The 16,940-nt window shown below is 35.4% G+C and overlaps 1 protein-coding gene across 2 annotated transcripts; it reads right to left on the bottom strand.

Annotated features, from left to right (window-relative positions):
* Positions 1–922: 922 nt before the first annotated feature.
* Positions 923–15,508, bottom strand: LOC132034203 (uncharacterized). 2 transcript variants are annotated; one of them, XM_059424486.1, is made up of 13 exons: positions 14,995–15,508; positions 11,681–11,758; positions 7,647–7,804; positions 6,860–6,935; positions 6,117–6,184; positions 4,657–4,912; positions 4,301–4,405; positions 4,076–4,182; positions 3,890–3,943; positions 3,701–3,784; positions 3,377–3,540; positions 2,081–2,230; positions 923–1,341 (listed from the first exon to the last, which is right to left on the bottom strand). In XM_059424486.1, exons 1-12 carry the CDS (start codon positions 15,296–15,298, stop codon positions 2,083–2,085), a joined length of 1,602 nt encoding a protein of 533 aa, XP_059280469.1. In that variant the 5' UTR covers positions 15,299–15,508; the 3' UTR covers positions 923–1,341; positions 2,081–2,082. The 2 variants fall into 2 exon arrangements, with proteins under 2 accessions (XP_059280469.1, XP_059280470.1); XM_059424487.1 differs by having other exon boundaries at positions 4,301–4,402.
* Between the last annotated feature and the right edge of the window lie 1,432 nt (positions 15,509–16,940).

Below are 16,940 nucleotides of genomic sequence, written 5' to 3'. Positions count from 1 at the left end.
CTCTAGATTAAGAGAAGGCAATTATAATGTTTTTTGCTTCCATTATAATATAACATCGTCCGCTTAAATAAACAAGATTTTAAAATTAAATTATGTATTTGTCTTAAAAGTTCATTAACTATGTATAGATTATTTATTTAGAACTAAATAACTTCAAAAATTAGATACATAAGTTATTTATAATGTCAAATTAAAAGTTCCAAATTTGATTTGAATTAAATAATTTCATCAAAATGGAAGTTAAAATATTAAAGCCTCAATGAGTGGAATGAAAATTTCTTTGAATCCATATAATCCAAAAGTAGGTATGGAACACTAAGGGCTAAAAACAAAAAGTAAAAAAAATTGCATATGATGTTGTTAGTTGTTGTATAATGTTTTGCTGTCCATAAAGAAAATTATGAACTTGGAAATTATATTTCTTTAGTTAAAATATCTCATCCTTTTATATCTCAATAAAGATCTCTCTCTCTCTCTCTCTCTCTCTCTATATATATATATATATATATGTACTTCTATTAAAACGCCTCTTCGTGAGATGTTTGTTCTAGCTGTTCGTTCCAATAAAGTTGATTCAATTTAATAAAAATGTTCCTGCAAAATTGTGATATTCACAATCTGATTAGCGCAGTTTGGTATCTTCACTTCAACCAAACCATTTTGCTCCATTTGCATGTAGGAAACAAGAAAGCAAAATGAATTAGTAGTTTCCATGGAAACTCATTATCAATTAAAAAAAAAAAAACATAAAGAGTTTCTGTGTAAACTCAAGTTCTCTTAAGATTTGAGTTTCCTAGAAGGAAAAAGAACTTAGTGATAACTTCTAGCTAGAAGCCAACTAGCCAAGGAAATTTTGAAAGAAGTTATCTTCCTATCCCAAGTATAGAATTCTTGGTTAGAACAATAAAGTGGCTACACGAGAGATTTTGAAACATCACATGCTAATCCATGAATGAAAAATTTAATTGTACTGTTTGCCATAACAATTTGTTATCGCATTTCCAATATTATCATACCTCACTAGACGTTTCTAATCATATACATAATGAAAATTCAACGTAATGATCCCCGAAACAAAATGTTCTCTATAACAAAAGGCGAAATATATTTCTAATCATATAAAAAATGATATAAAGGATAACATGACCAAACGCCAAAGATTGGAACGGAGAAAAATATCGACTGATGGCTAAAATACAATAATACTGAAACACAGTTACTACTCATCCTTTCTGAAATCAGAACCTGGCAGGCAAGCTCCAAGTTGATTTCTAGCTCAGTACAGTGAGATATCTCAACAGTAAGGGAGCCGTGCATTTTAACTTCTCGCAATGTGTATACCTACAAGACTCGAAGGGAAAAGCGTTTTAACATTAATTGTTTGTAGAAGATATGACCCAAAATATGGCTAAAGTTAATCAAGTGAATCCCACATCTCCAGATATAATATAACGTCCCTTTCTCTAATGAGATCAGCCAAAACAATGCATTCTTCATTAGTTCAACTGTAGTCTAACATTAGCCACCTCTAACCTAGTATGAGATATGTTAAATTGTTAATTTGGAGGAGAGACAGGAGAAAATGGAGAGAACTTATTCATATCGTGTATTTCTCACTTGATTCAAATGCACTGGCCTATATATAAGTGTAAAATGCACAAAGAAATTTCATCACCCAGTGCACTAAGCTCCCGCTATGCACGGGGTCCGGGGAGGGGCCGGACCACTAGGGTCTATTGTACGCAACCTTACCTTGCATTTCTGCAAGAGGCTGTTTCTACGGTTTGAACCCGTGACCTCGAGGTAAAATGCACAAAGAAAGTGTGAACACAATAATAAAAAATAATGGTGCATTCATCGCACCATCGGAACAGTTATAATGTTGGCACCAAAGACCTTGACTATGTCTAGATCATATCTTAAAGTTGTAAAACAACTAGAACTTTTTCTTTGCAGGTGAATATGAGTCAATGCATACATCAGAGAATGGAAAAGAGAAACCTAGAACAAACATCTCACAAAGTACATACATCAATCGGAAGTTAAAACAGCTAGATTAAAAGATGAAAGCTCCATTTACCTTTATGTATGGACCCATAGGGGTTCCAAAGAGAATGACCTGTCATTTCTTGTCTGAGCTGCAGCAGCTCCTCCTGGAGGTGCATGCACAGTTATTGGAAGTACCCACTCACATTTCTCTCTACCCTCTACCAAAAGAGGATGCTCATATCTGATACATCATATGCATGAAGTACTTTCAGAAACAAAGAGGGGATAAATTTTGTGAATCTAGTCAATTCGAGGAAGAAATACCAAATTACAAAGGCAAATCTACAAACAGAATCAGATCGGCATTGCACGTATACATCAGGACATGCCAAACGATTAAGGGGAGAAGAGAGCATCAAGATTACAACTATGGTGAAATTTGATCAGAACATAAAGTTCCTTTCATTACCATATTTTCTTTACAATTGAATCAACTATATCCACGTGAAGCAAACCAAGGGCATGCTTCAACCTTTGACGATTCACTAGAAATAACTGTGTCAAGAGAGTTCCCACACTGAAATACAGATTGGAAGTTTAATCATGACGAATCTCAAGGTGTCTTTTGATTATCCACTTTGATGGAAGTGGTACTAACAGGAAAAATTAGATACTGCTAACGAGAGAGTATTTCTAGTTAAAGGTTTCTATCTTAAGACTCATCATAGCAATGCTGAGTATCCTACGACAATTGTGATTAGATGGAGAGCATCATCATTCATCATGATCATCTTTCTATTAGGGTAGTCATTCATGAAGCATTACCCCAAATGATATTAAGAACAGAGGTAAAAGATTGGCCGGTCAGTGCCACTTAAGTTGGAACAAAGAAGTGATAGAATCATCTTCTCCATGTAAGTGTCCTAGCGAATTTGGCATATGTTTATTCCGAAGGGTTATGCCATGTACAGTTGAGCCCTTAGCTTCTTGATGATATGCCTGGACAAAAATGGAGATCACTAGTACGTAATTAATTGTCTGCAGTTCTCTTCAACAGCTTATGTATTGTTTGTGGATTCCTAGGTGTGAGAAATAAAAGGTTGAATCGAAAGCACAAAATCACTGTCAAAATTTCTTAAATCCCTCGTGTTTGGTGGAAATAAAGAAGCCATTGTAGTAGCTGATGTACTTCTAGACCATTTTGATTGCGGGAGATCTTTCCCAGCTTTTTAGTTAGTCTGCAAGCCTCTTTTGTATGATACTTTTCCCTGTAATGTGCTTTACTCTTTTTTTGCACCCTCTTAAAGAAAACTCCTCCAAAGTATTTGATCAATGAATTAAGCAATCAATCCAGCAAAACATTCTTGTGACATGAGCAAAGACATACCTTGACCAGTCAACATTCTTGGGAGTGGTAAAGAATTCAAATCGAAGAGCCCATTGTATGGAGACATAATGAGTGGAAAAAGACATAGGTCCGTCCATCGGAATAGAAAAAAGGAAGCTTGTCTGAATTAAATCAGCAACCACCTCGTGATGATCACTGTGAACCTGAATAATTCAAAACACCTTGGTGACTAATCACCAAATAAAGGGGCTCAAGTGTTTTTCCTCTTATAAGAAAATCCGTCAAAACACTTTTGCTTTGTCAAATTCAAAGAGTTGTGAAGAATCATCAACAGGTATATTACTGGTATCACTTAAAGAATACCTTAGTAATAGAAGGAGCATGTCTCCTTGAAGGATGTACAAAGCGTCGGCTTATAGTCTCGGTCATCTCCAGTGTTATTGAAAGCTAGAAGGCAACAAAAGGACCAGTAAACTCCAGAAAGCATAAATTAATAAATAAACCACATGTCTAAGGCTTATTACAAACATGAATTTTGATATATAGGACTACCTCAAGGCATCTTCTAGAACCCTCTTCATGAAAAAAGGTCAGGGTTCCACCTATCTGTCACCAAAATATAAATTGAAGGTTGTCATCCAAAAAAAAAAAATTGAAGGTATAAGTTCAGTCGGGTGAAAATAGGCATTGGTAATAACACTAATATGGAAGGGTCAATACACTGAATAATACAATTACCATATCACTGAAGTAATACGTCGACTCGGAATTTTTTGGAGAAAATCTTAGAAGCACTTGGTCATCCAGTCTGATATTGTAAGATCTCCCTCGAATAAACCCTTCTGCTGCAGAAAATGTTGGCGACCGATTATCATGAAGGATCTTTTGTTAACAAATCATCAGTTGGAATATATGGAGGGAACAAATACTAATTAGATATATAGAAGTGCAAGCTCGATTTACATGCTCCAGATTCACCCATGCCTGAGACAGAAGGTGCTGTCGAATCATCATATTTGGAAGAGGACTTCGTACTTTTCAGCTGTTGACTTGGGGACAAACCATCTGCTGGAAGGATAAAATAAAACCCTCAGCTCTTGTTTGGTTAGAATAAAATAAAAGTGGCTTGATTAAGAGGCACTGTAACATTTTCATTGGAGAAGAGAGAGCAGCGAAACAACGAAAGCCTGTCTAGTCGAAACGTTAATCCATTGAACCATGAAAACAGATAAGTTTTCTGAGACTAGTATTATTCTCTGAAACTATTTCAATGATAATGCCGCATCATATGTATGTAGACATGTTTGTGTTCGTCTTACCCCCATTAGAATCATACAAGATATCAGCTACAGCTATCTGTGGAAGTGCCATTTGTGAAGATATGCTTGACCGTCCTTCAAGATATGGAAGATCTTTGCTTGAAGACCTTGCCAAGGAAGACCGCAAGGATAATGAACTTCCAAATGTTCGGTGTAAATTATCTTTCATGGGATTATAGGAGGAAACCGATGAAACTTCATCCCTTGAACTCTCATATCCTTCCTCCACACCATCAAAAGTTTCATTTATTTTAGCCTGCATAACACAAAAAATCATGTCAACAACTAAACATGTTCTCTCCAGGTAAGCTCACTGTTGTCATCATCGTTTTCATTATTCTACAATAACTAATAGTTACTGCATTGGCATAACCAATCCTACCAGGGAAAAAGAAACAGATAACAAGAAGTGGCAGAAGAAAAATAAAGGGAGGGAATAGACAAAGTTGAAGAAATTAAAGAGGGATCTGCTAGTCTAGAATCTTGACATTGTTTCTCTTGGCAAGTACAAAGTTGAAGACGATAGATTCTCCTATCTGTTCTTCCTAGTATAAATCCATGTCATACAAGGATATCAAGATCCCGAATTCTCCAGGAAATTGAAAGTCCACAAACATGATGGGTACAATCTTTCATCTCTCTTCTTACATTTCTTGCTGTCAGATCAGACCTTGCTCCATTCCTAAATGATGATGGCTAACAAAAGGTAAGTAGTTCTACTTCTAGAGATTTGTTGACTACTATTTTGGGACATTTATGATGAAAAAATCAAGCCTTTGTTTGAATTCTCATGGTCACAAACATTTTGATATCATTTCTAGAGGGCCCATGGCATCGAGGGGATCTAGTCCAGACAATTTGGTTGACGTTTAGACAGTGCAAGAAAATTTGATAAAAGCTCACAGTCAAATAACAATACTGGAGAGCTCCATACAGTAATTTATTTATTCTAGCGTGACACGGTCCTCTGCTCTGTATTATTAATCAATTTTAATAAAAATCATATTTTATTATTTATAGATAAAAAGAAAAGGAGAAGAATTGAAAAATCCTCTTCTTCACTCACAAACCTCATTGCCTTAGGAAAATAGAAGGGTATTTTGGTCTTCAACATTTGGAGTTGGAAAGTTACACTGAAAGTAAACATTCGCCTTAGGTTGGCAAGCAATGGTGTGGGAAGGGACATTAAGCTTTTCAAGTTTAGTTGTCATATCGGAAAGGAGGAGAGTAATAAAAAAGGATTAAAAAGATTCAGGTCTAGTATTCCTTGGAAACAGTTTGGGATGGAGTTGTTGCTGTCGTTGTAATATTCACTAGAATATTATCTTCTATTAGTTTGGGATGGAGTCGTCGCTTTTATTCTTTCAGATTCTAGTGAATCTTAATACAGTCGATGATTCTTTCTTTTATCACGAGAAGCCTACTGAATAATAAGTAAAACTGGCAACGGCGTGGTTTACCCAGTCAGAATCTGCATCCATCTCTTTCCAGTAAACATCCAAAGGCAGAGTTGAAGCAGGAACAATCCCTGTTAAATCGAAAAGCACAATGTGATCATGCCACTGATTAAAGTAAAAATAAGTATTTCGGAAAAACATAATTAGGGTGGAATTTTCAGAACTGAGAAGCCAAGAAAGAACAGAACAATAAACATATACATAGCTATTTAAAAGTGATTAGTTCAGCATATCATATTAGGTAATGCAAAGTAAGCCATTTAAAAGTGATTAGTTCAGCATATCATATTAGGTAATGCAAAGTAAGCCATTTAAAAGTGATTAGTTCAGCATATCATATTAGGTAATGCAAAGTAATCGTAGTCGTACATCATTTGACTTGGTACCACCGTAGAACTCTGACTGGTCACGGGAAAAGAAAGTTCCGCCAGATCAAAAGATTTCTAAAAAGTATCATATAATACAACAAGTATAGTAGGATTTTAAAACTTCAATATAATGTGGTAACCATGTGTGCAAGAATATATTGGTATATTGAGGTTCCTCAAAGAACCAAATTTTCCGACTTTGTTTTCATGTAACTATCTTGGCCGCCACCCCTAGTATTCCCATGTTACTGAACATATCTTGCCAAGAAACAACGACCACATCATGATTTTAAACTTGAATTCATGCAAAATTCAACAGCTAAATCATGAACCAGAGAATAGGAATGAGTTTAAGGGTTTAAAACAAGAAAATAGTACCACTACTGCGACCTTCTTCACTTTGCAGGCCATTACTCTTCTGAGTTACCCATAATTGAAGTGGTACTCTCGTTTCCTGCATGGATAGTGATACAGGAAATATTAGAATCCAAAAGCAGAAAAAAAAAACCCTTATGCCCATTTGTACTAATACTAAAACCTCAAGCCTTAGCATCTTTCGCAAGAGGGATATAGATTTATCGAATTCCTCTTTTTTCTCCGAAAAAGAATAATTAGAGAAAAAGGTGGGAGACGTAGTGTTTTTCTCTTTATAGTTTTGGCAAGGGATACATAGTAAGGAATCAATTTAAATGATTATATGTATTATTTGTAATTCAGTTGGGCAGTGGTCTTCCTTTTCTTTTTTCGCAATGGAATAGGAATTTTCTAGTCATTGATTTGCATACCAATGAAAGAGAAACTCAAAGGTATGAACACCTTCTCTTAATTCCATTCTTAATTACCGAAGGTAAAAGAGACTGAATAAAATGCACAATGACCATCAAACACACAGTAACATAGTTGCATTCTTAATAAATCCAAGATTGACAAGTTGCTGATTAGTAGAATAGTATGGCTATCGGAAATGTCAGAAATGGTAAAACAATTTAGCACATGACCAAATAGCACTCTGGATGTTGAGAACGATGCAGAAAAGTCAGACATGCAATTACAAGAGCATGTCGCAAAAGAAGCAGGGTAAGTTTTGAAGCTGCCAAAATATGAATCAAATCAAATGAAGATGATAAGGATAAATGAATGATGTGGAGAATAGCAAGGAACTAACCAGCTCCGCAAGATCTCGTATAGACTCTTCGCGGAAGTGACCATTTTCCATTATCAAGTATTGTCCAGATAAAATACTTCTAACATAGTAAAGGTAACGAATAGTTGCACCCCTGTATGATGGTGGTATGGTGCTTGGTAGAATTGTTCGCACCATAACTGCAAAATAACAATAGATCCTTCCTTTATCCATGTCAAAACAAATTGAATACCTTTAAAGCAGTACTGTCCAGAGCATTTGTAATGCTGAACACTTTGCTTGGGGTCTGCCGTCTCAATGAACATAAATCTCAGATCACTAAATATTTTCTTTTACAAATAAAAATAATATGGGCTGTGCATACATACAAGCTGCAAGCATATTAATTATCAACTAAAAAACAGCTACGTTTAGCCCCAGCAAATGAGGCATGGACTAGGGGTGGGCATGGTACGGTATATACCAAATACCATACCGAAACCGAAACCGCGATTTCGATATTACGGTATTTGGTATGCATTTTAAAATTATTTGATATTCGGTACGGTATTTATGAAAAGAATACCGAGATACCGTATACCGTACCGAAGATTATACCACATATACAATCCATATATATTATATTTAATAGTTGTAAAATTTAATATAGGCCAAACCCATCAGCGGCCACCTTTGGTAGTCAAGATTTTTCACTTAGACATCTAGACTTAGGGTTGTTCCAGTTGAACATTCAACCTATTCAAAAAATGTCACATTAGACACAAAATATTGACATGGCAAAAAAAGTATTGCTCACTTTCCTTAGGCGCGTTAATGGATCTCGAATAATTATTTTATTTTATTTTTTGGGCAAAAAATTCATCCTTTCTATTTCAAGACATATAACTTTAATTAAATAAATAAAAAAGCAAAAAAATTAAGTTTGGAAGACGGTGTAATCGTCTTCTCCAACTCTCCGGCTGCTGCTCTTTTTTTTTTTTGGTTTGGAAGACGGTGAGTTCTAGGTGAATCTTACCACTGTAACTATACATAAATTTGACCTTGTAATTAGGGATTTGATTCAGATCTTCCCATGCGGTCGTGTTTTCAAAATCGACACGGGAATGCGAGAGGACTCGCCGGATTCAGGGTAAGAGGTGTAGGAGTAGTTCTCCATCGGCGCAATTTAGCGAGAAAGGGAGATTTTTTTGGCCTGAGTGGGTTTAGGATTTTTTTTTAACTGTTTTTGGGGTTTGAATCAAGTGAGTCAAGCCATTTGCGAGACCGAAAAATGGAGGAAGGTTGAAGAAGAAAGGGGAGGGGGGATTTTAAGCGGCTGTTTGAGAGGATTTATTATTCTCACCCATGACATTACAGAAAGATTGTGCAACTTGTTGCGTTTTTTTGTCTTCCGGTGAAACTCCATTTTCTCCGGTAGGGAGGAGTTCCTGTGGATGGGATCATGGGTTTTCTAGAAATGACTTTTTATTTTCTTTTATTATTAGTTAAATAGGTTTAAATATTTTTTCCCCTTCTGATAATTAATTTGTTAATATTTTTGTGAGCCAAATTGCCACATGTTATCAATTAATTGGCTACTTGCCACGTCATTGGCGAGTGTATTACACTCTCCTTAATTTTTTGCTGATTGTCAAAAGTGTCTAATAGGACAGTTTTTTAATAGGTTGAGTGTTCAACTGGAACAACCCTAAGTCTAGGTGTCTAAGTGAAAAATCCTGACGACCACAGGGGGCCTCCGATGGGTTTGGCCTTTAATATATTATATTATATTTTGGATGTCACTGAATGAACTTTTTGGTGTAAAATTGTACAGGACTAAGGATTATGCTTAATTTTGGTTAATGTTGTTTGGAATTTGTAACTTCGACTACTCTATCGTTATTCAAATGTCATTTTTGTGTAATTGAATAACGAAGAAAATTGCTTGTACTTTCTTTTGAATATATCTACATGTGTAAGGTGTTAGCTTAATATAGTTGAGATGTTCCGTGAAAGTCGAAGTCATAATTCTTTATTATATGAGTATATATGTGAGTTGAAGTCAAACAAACTATGGTTACCGAATTACCGTACCGAAAAATACTGAAACCGAACTTAGAAATACCGAATTATTTTGGTATGGTAATGGTATAGTATTTTTAGAAACCGAAAACCGAAATTACCGAACCGAAGTTTCAAATACCGTACCATGCCCACCCCAGCATGGACCATCCTCCGTCAATCCACTTCTTTTTGCAGTACAGGTTTAACCTGTGAATCTAAGTAACCTAACCCCCAAGTAGTCGGCGTCAGGACAACATCATTTTGCATGCTAAAAGTGCAAGAAAAAACATGTATTTAATGCCATGAAAATCCTAAGTTAATTAACCAAGTTTTGTACAAATGGCACAAAACTTCAAGGAATAATTTTGGTATATCCTCAACTCCCATTCCGTATTTTTGAATACGGTAACATTTTTTATACAAATATAAGATTGACTCCACTTAAAAACTGGGGAGCCACCCATAATAAGTGCCTAACAGCACTCCTGATCCTTTTCTTCTTACAAGGAATCTGAAACATAAAAAATCGAGACATGATCCACAAGGTACATCCCTTTACACCAAAAGTAAAAAAGAGCTAAAACTTCATTTTCAGCTTCTGTAAGCTACTGGATTGGTCTGCAAAACACCTCTGGTGTCCGAACTACTTGCAGGCACCTCGTCTAATTCACTAAGTACCTGATACCTCTTCTTAAAATTGTGTAACCGCCTCATCATAAAGCTTAAGCGATTAGAGAGAACACAAACTTAATTATGTCAACAACACGTCCCCACACATCTACTCTCCAAAAATGTTGCCGCACCCGTGTCGGATTCTCCCAAAATGCAGTACTTTTGGAGAACCTCACACGCGCCCATCGACATTTCTAAGAGTCCGAGCAACATAGCCACACATATGGGCCTGTTTATTTTTCATGGGACAACTGCTTGGAAATTCTTTATGATAATGGGTGGTGAGATTCCACTTGAAGACCCCGCCTGACTACCCGCATCTTCTCCTCCAGTTCCAACATGAGCCCCACTTGCATCTCAGTGGTCGCATCTATGGTCATTTACTTTTCAGTTATCCATGCTGCGTCCAAAGGATTTTCATGATGTGTTTGATACTCTTAGAGGCTCCCACGTTATTTCTGAATCTTTTCGTCCTACTGAGTTTTACGTTATGTCGTGATGACTTATAGATTAAACTTTTTTCTTTGGCTGTAGATATCCATCTCATTGAGACTCATGGCATTTTATTTCATAAATCAGCATATTACAAGCAAATAGAGTACAAAGATAGTCTCTTCTTTTTGATGATGGTGGCGATAAGACTCGAACACAGGACCTCAGCCCGCTCTGAGACCATGTTAAAGTGTGTGACCGTCTCATCGAAAAGCTTAAGTTCTTAGAGAAAGCACACTTTTATTTACTAAACTATAGTCTCAACACTTTTCATGTTCTTTTCAAGAATTTCCGGTTTTGCTAAAATATGTCTCTTCCTACACATTTCCCTTGATTTCCCTACTACATTGTAGGGCTTCGGACATGATTCCAAGTAAAATCCTTCTAACCACAACTGGCTTCATCACTCAAATCAAACTAAAAAACTCAATGAAATTGTCATCATCTTCGACCAAAGGCTTAAAGCTTTACTGAATTTTAAATTTTCCTGTGTGGTTTGCAAGCTATTGCACAGGAGCTGGGTTTACCCCGTGCGCACCCAAGGGTAGCGGCTGCGGGTTCCCATGTCATCAAAAGAAAAAAAAAAAAATTCCCGGTTCAGGAATCAAACATTGACTATCAACACAAAGTATAACATTCCTTTTTATTGCTATCATTTAACCAAGTAACCTAAATTTTATTATCTAGTATAGTACCATGTTGACACCGTTTGCTGCCTATGTTTAGGCAAAAACTCTTTGGATGTTTATCTATCAAAAGAAACAACAAGGAGCTAGGTGAATATCATTATATATGATTAGAATGAGTAAGAAACATGAGGATAATGCAAAGCTAAAGGTCAAACTTACATGTTCTGGAGCTACCGGCGGAGACAATCTGATTTGATATTAACGCAGGAGTCAAGTTATCCATAAAAACATACTCACCTGGAAGAACAAAAACATAAAAGCTCAAAGAATCACGTAAAACATAACAAGATATAAAAACATATATCTTTATTAACAACAAATGCAGAGCAAAAGTAGACTCTTTTTTCCTCAAAAGATCTATGGTGTCAGCATATTGTCCATTAGAAGTTTTGTGATAATTAGGAAAACTAAAATCCGTCTATCCTATGTAGCATATTATTTTAGGCCTTCATAAATTTGGATTGTGCCCTATCTGCTGGTGAAGATCTTAAAGATCTCATATATTCTATGAATAGTAGTTGTAACATAATGGATGACACATGAGCACAACAATTTGGACTTGGTGATAGATGAAACAGCTAGTTGTTTCCATGGCCAATTGGTAGAGTTATCCCCCACACTAAAGAGCATCTTGTAGCATGAATTAACAGAGAAGTGTCCATCCTACTGCCTTGTCCAAACAATGCAGTCCTCAGCATCCTCATTACGTGAAATTTGTTCTAGGTCCTTCAAAAGCAGAGTTACCCTGGGAATTTCCCCGTCAAAGCAGTTATTTCGAAAAGCAATGCAGCTATTGCTACCATTCCAGCACTGTGAGACAACAGATCCCGTGGAGTTGTTCAAACTAAAACGATCATGATACAAAATCATTAGAGGTGTATGACCCGTTCAAGCATCCTGCCAGAACCTTGTATTCCTGCCATTAACAATTTTAATCTTTGTGTTAACTACAAAAGTGGGCCAGAGGCGGCAAATATGTTTTCATAAACCTAAACCATGAGGGATTGCACAGCGCTGGAGTACTGAGGGTTATGATCCCCATATTCCCCTTCTCCATAAGCTTCTTTCTTCTTTGCTATATCTCCATAACCACTTCATAAGTAAACTACCATTATGAATTTCAGATTTCTAATCCCAAGCCCACCCCTTCTTTTATCCAACATCTCATCCCACCTTTACAAGATGAACGATCCTCCTCTGATTGCTACCATCCCAAAGAAAGTCTCTTCTAATCTTGTCCAACTTCTTCTTTACACTGACAGGTTTGGGAAACAAAGACATTAGATAAGTTGGTAAAGGTTCGAGGGCACTTTTAACGAGGACAACTATGCCACCAAATGAAAGATATTGTGTTTCCAAGTAGCTAGTCTCCTTTCACACCTCTCTCTATCCGCTAACCACATGAAGAAACAAGCCTTTCTTGGTGCCTTGGAATCCAAATTAATAAGTGTGGGAAAACTGATTCATATTCAATTACTTTTCCTTGAGCCGAGGGTCTATCGGAAACAACCTCTCTATCTCCCAAGATAGGGGTAAGGTCTGCATACACTCTACCCTCCCCAGACCCCAATTGTGGGATTACACTGGGTATGTTGTCGTTGTTGTTGTAAAACTGATTCATTTATAGCTAGCATCTCAACAGACTAAAACTTTACTGAGAAACAACCAGCATTCTCTAACTCCCATCTCCAGTAATCTTGATTTTCCATCTTTAGGTTTGTTTGTAGAGCACATCAGGAAAATTTGGAGGTTCCTCTAATTCCAATCCTGAAGGTTCTTTCTGAATCGAAGAACCAAAATGATATTTCAAAATCTGTTGGATTGTCATCTCTTTTTGGCTTTAAGCTTAGTAGATGTTTGGAAATGTGAGTCTCAATATGTTTCCCGTGCTATCTTTGCCCCCAAAAACTAACACTACTCTTGTCTCTTACCCCCAAAAACTAACATTACTCTTGTCCATCTTCTACCCTGCATAAAGTTATACATAAATTGACTTATAACTTACATATTTTAGTTATGTGAGATTGTAAAATGATAACCAAACATCATACTTGTTGTACTGAATTTTATAGAATGCACGAAAATTGTACCAAACATAATATTAACTATGCTAGTTTTAATACATGAATATTCCCTTCCTAACAGGCAACCAAACGACACCTAAAAGTTATATTCACCACCAAAATCCTCCAACCCCTTCATAATGTTTCTCCAAAGCACACACCCAAAAAGAATATTGATGTTTCTAGTTCTCCGACCCGTTTTCCAAGGTTCTATACTTTTTCACTATTACATCTCTCCATAGTGAGTGGCTGACTGCACCTCTACTCCAAATCTCCAAAGCAACTTCCCTTGCAATTCTTTATTAAAGACCAAAAGTCCTCTTACCCCAATCCCCCCTCCCCACTTCTTTGGAGACGTAACAGTTATCCAACTAACTAGGTGATGTCTCCTTGCTCCATCAACTTTATCCTAGAGGAAATTTCTTAGTCCTTATTTTATAACCGCGGAGTCCGGGTCAGCTTGCGCGCACCTCGACTGATACCACGGGTACCTGCCACCTTCCACCAACAACAGGTACCAGGTAACTTACCAGGTAACTCTGTATATTTCTTAGTCTTTCTATCTTGCCTATCACGCTAGCCGAAGCTTTTAATAAGGACGTGAAGTAGGTGGGAATGCTACTCTACTCTTGATTAGTACTTCCTTTTTACCTTTTAACAAGTACTCATCTACCGACCTACAAGCCTTTTATCGACCCTTTCTACCACCTGATTCCATGTTGAACTATCCTTTTAGAAAGGAAGAACTCCAACCTGGCAATTGAGTAACATTATCAACTCTTCTCTTAATGAGTATGTCAACTTTGGTCAAACTGAGGACACAGCTAAATGTGCATTGAAAACAAGAAAATTCTGTATAAATACCAAAAGAAAACATATAAGTTAAATCTATTATTAGAAGCAACTTAACTATAAAATTCCCCTTTTAACCTTATGAAATGATTTATAACCACACAAATATCTACGGTTTGTTTTAAAACACATATTTCAAAAGTCTTCCTTTCTTTCTTAAACTTCGTGCCAAGTCAAACAGTGCCACATAAATTGTGATGGAGAGAGTATGTCAACTTTGGCCAAACTACGACAATAAAAATCAGATTAAAAAAAAAGAAGGGAAATTTTCAAACACATACAGCCCAACATAAAATATTACGCCACGCAGCCATATTTTCAGTTTATACAATATTAAACCAACATTCTACCTGGGGGAAAGCCTTATTTCTTTTCTCCCAGTAGACATTTCTTTATTTCTTAAACTTTGTGCCAAGTCGAACGGTGCCACATAAATTGGGACTTAGAGAGTATGTCAACTTTGGTCAAACTAAGACAATAAAATACACAAAGACACATCTAAATGTGCATTGAAAATAAACAAAAGAAAACATATAATTAAATTAAAGAAAGACAAACCTCTTCGTTGCTTAGAATCAGGTGAAGGTTTAGGAGTAGAGAACCATTGAGTATCCAATTTCTCAATCCCTTTTATTTCAAAACTAAGTTTTTCAATAAGCAAAGAACAAGATTTAGTTGGGTTCTTGATTTCAACACTAATTGTTACCGGATCACCCGGTCTATACACTTCTTTATCTGGTTCAAGTTTCACTTGGGGTTGTTCTAGATCTGTTAAATTGGATCTTTTAACACTGGTTGTACCGGTGATGTTAAAGAATGAGAAACCACGTGAAGGTAGTTTATTAGGGACTAATGATGACATTTTTTGGAAGAAAAAAATGGGAATTTTTTGAAAAGATTAAAAGAGTTGAGATATTTTGGGAATTCAAGAATGGGAAAAATGGATTCTTGAATTTTGTGATGATAGAAAATGAGATTTGTGCAAGTTTAGTGATGGTTTTGGGTGATGGAGAGTGAGAATTTGAGATCTTTGGAAACCAGTGACAGTTTCACCATGTTTCTGATGGAGAAAAAATTGTTTTGTATAAATTTGGAGGAAATGACAAGAATGGTCCTTTATGTTTGGGTAGGTTCAAAATAGTCCTTAAATTATACTCTGAGTTGTTTTGGTCCTTTAAGTTTGGCAAAAGTGAGTGCTTTTGGTCTTCGTCAAGTATTTAATAAATTCGGTCTATTAGATTTAACGGGAATCTTGGCTAAGAAGGATTTAAGGGGAACTCATATTTTGAGGTATATCTTTTGCAGTCTGTTGTTTTTGCTTTATTTCTAGAATTTGATATAACTTTTTTATGTGTAATTTCTTGTGTTTATGGTTTAATCTTTTTCTCCCCAGTTTTCATAAAATCTAACAGACAAAAAATGTTTAACATTTGTCGGAGACCAAAAGTGCTCACTTTTGACAAACTTAAAGGCCTTTAGGGACTATGTTGAACCTACCCCAAATATAAGGGACCAATTTATCATTTTCTCTATAAATTTGCACCACTGTACTTTGTGTTCTACGTAAGGTCTCTTTTGGCCTCGTCATTTGTAAATATTTCTTTTATTAAAGAATAAGAAACTGCGGGGGAGATTTATTAGGGACTGACATTTTGGAAGGAAAAAAATTGTCGAATTTGTTGAAAAGATTAAAAGGGTTGAAACATTTTGTGAGTTCAAGAAAGTGTTTGTTGGATTTTGATGAGGAAAAGAATCTGTGGAAGTTCAGTGATGATTGTTGTTGGTGATGGATATGCCCGTTGGAGAACCGGTGTAACCGGTTAGGGAATCGGCCGGTTTCCGGAGAGAGGTTCAGTTTACGGTTTGAAACCTCAAAGAACCGGACAGTTAAAATGCACAAAACCCTTTTTTTTTTTTTGGTTTTTGTATTATATATATATTATAGTATTTTTAATATTATAGGTATATTTACATATGTTATACAAGTTTATAAGTAAAGTTTAAATATTTGTGTTTTTGGAATATACGTGTCATATATATTAAGTTATATCTTAAGTTAACACTATATACTACATATACCTAAAATATAGTAAGAATATACGTATATATATCAATATACCTAGGTTATATAACTTATATATATATATATATATATATAAATATATATATATATATATATATATATATATATATAGATACATACATACATACATACATACATACTTTAAGTATACTATATATACTTATAACTTATATATTATAACTTATGTTATTTATAGCTTAATTTTTTTCTAAGTTTATAAATTCGTATATACGTATACGTACATATATATATATACCTAAAATATAGTAAGAATATACTTATATATATATCAATATATGTATCAGTATACTTAGGTTATATAACTTAATATATATAAATATGTTTAAGTTATATATAACTTATATATATGTATAACTTAATATATATATATATAATAAAATAACTAAAATATACTAAGAAT

The sequence above is a fragment of the Lycium ferocissimum genome, chromosome 10, assembly GCF_029784015.1.
Source record: "Lycium ferocissimum isolate CSIRO_LF1 chromosome 10, AGI_CSIRO_Lferr_CH_V1, whole genome shotgun sequence".
Classification (NCBI taxonomy): Eukaryota; Viridiplantae; Streptophyta; class Magnoliopsida; order Solanales; family Solanaceae; genus Lycium; species Lycium ferocissimum.
The sequence above is the reverse complement of the archived record's forward strand: the minus strand, read 5'-3'. Positions and strand labels throughout refer to the sequence as shown.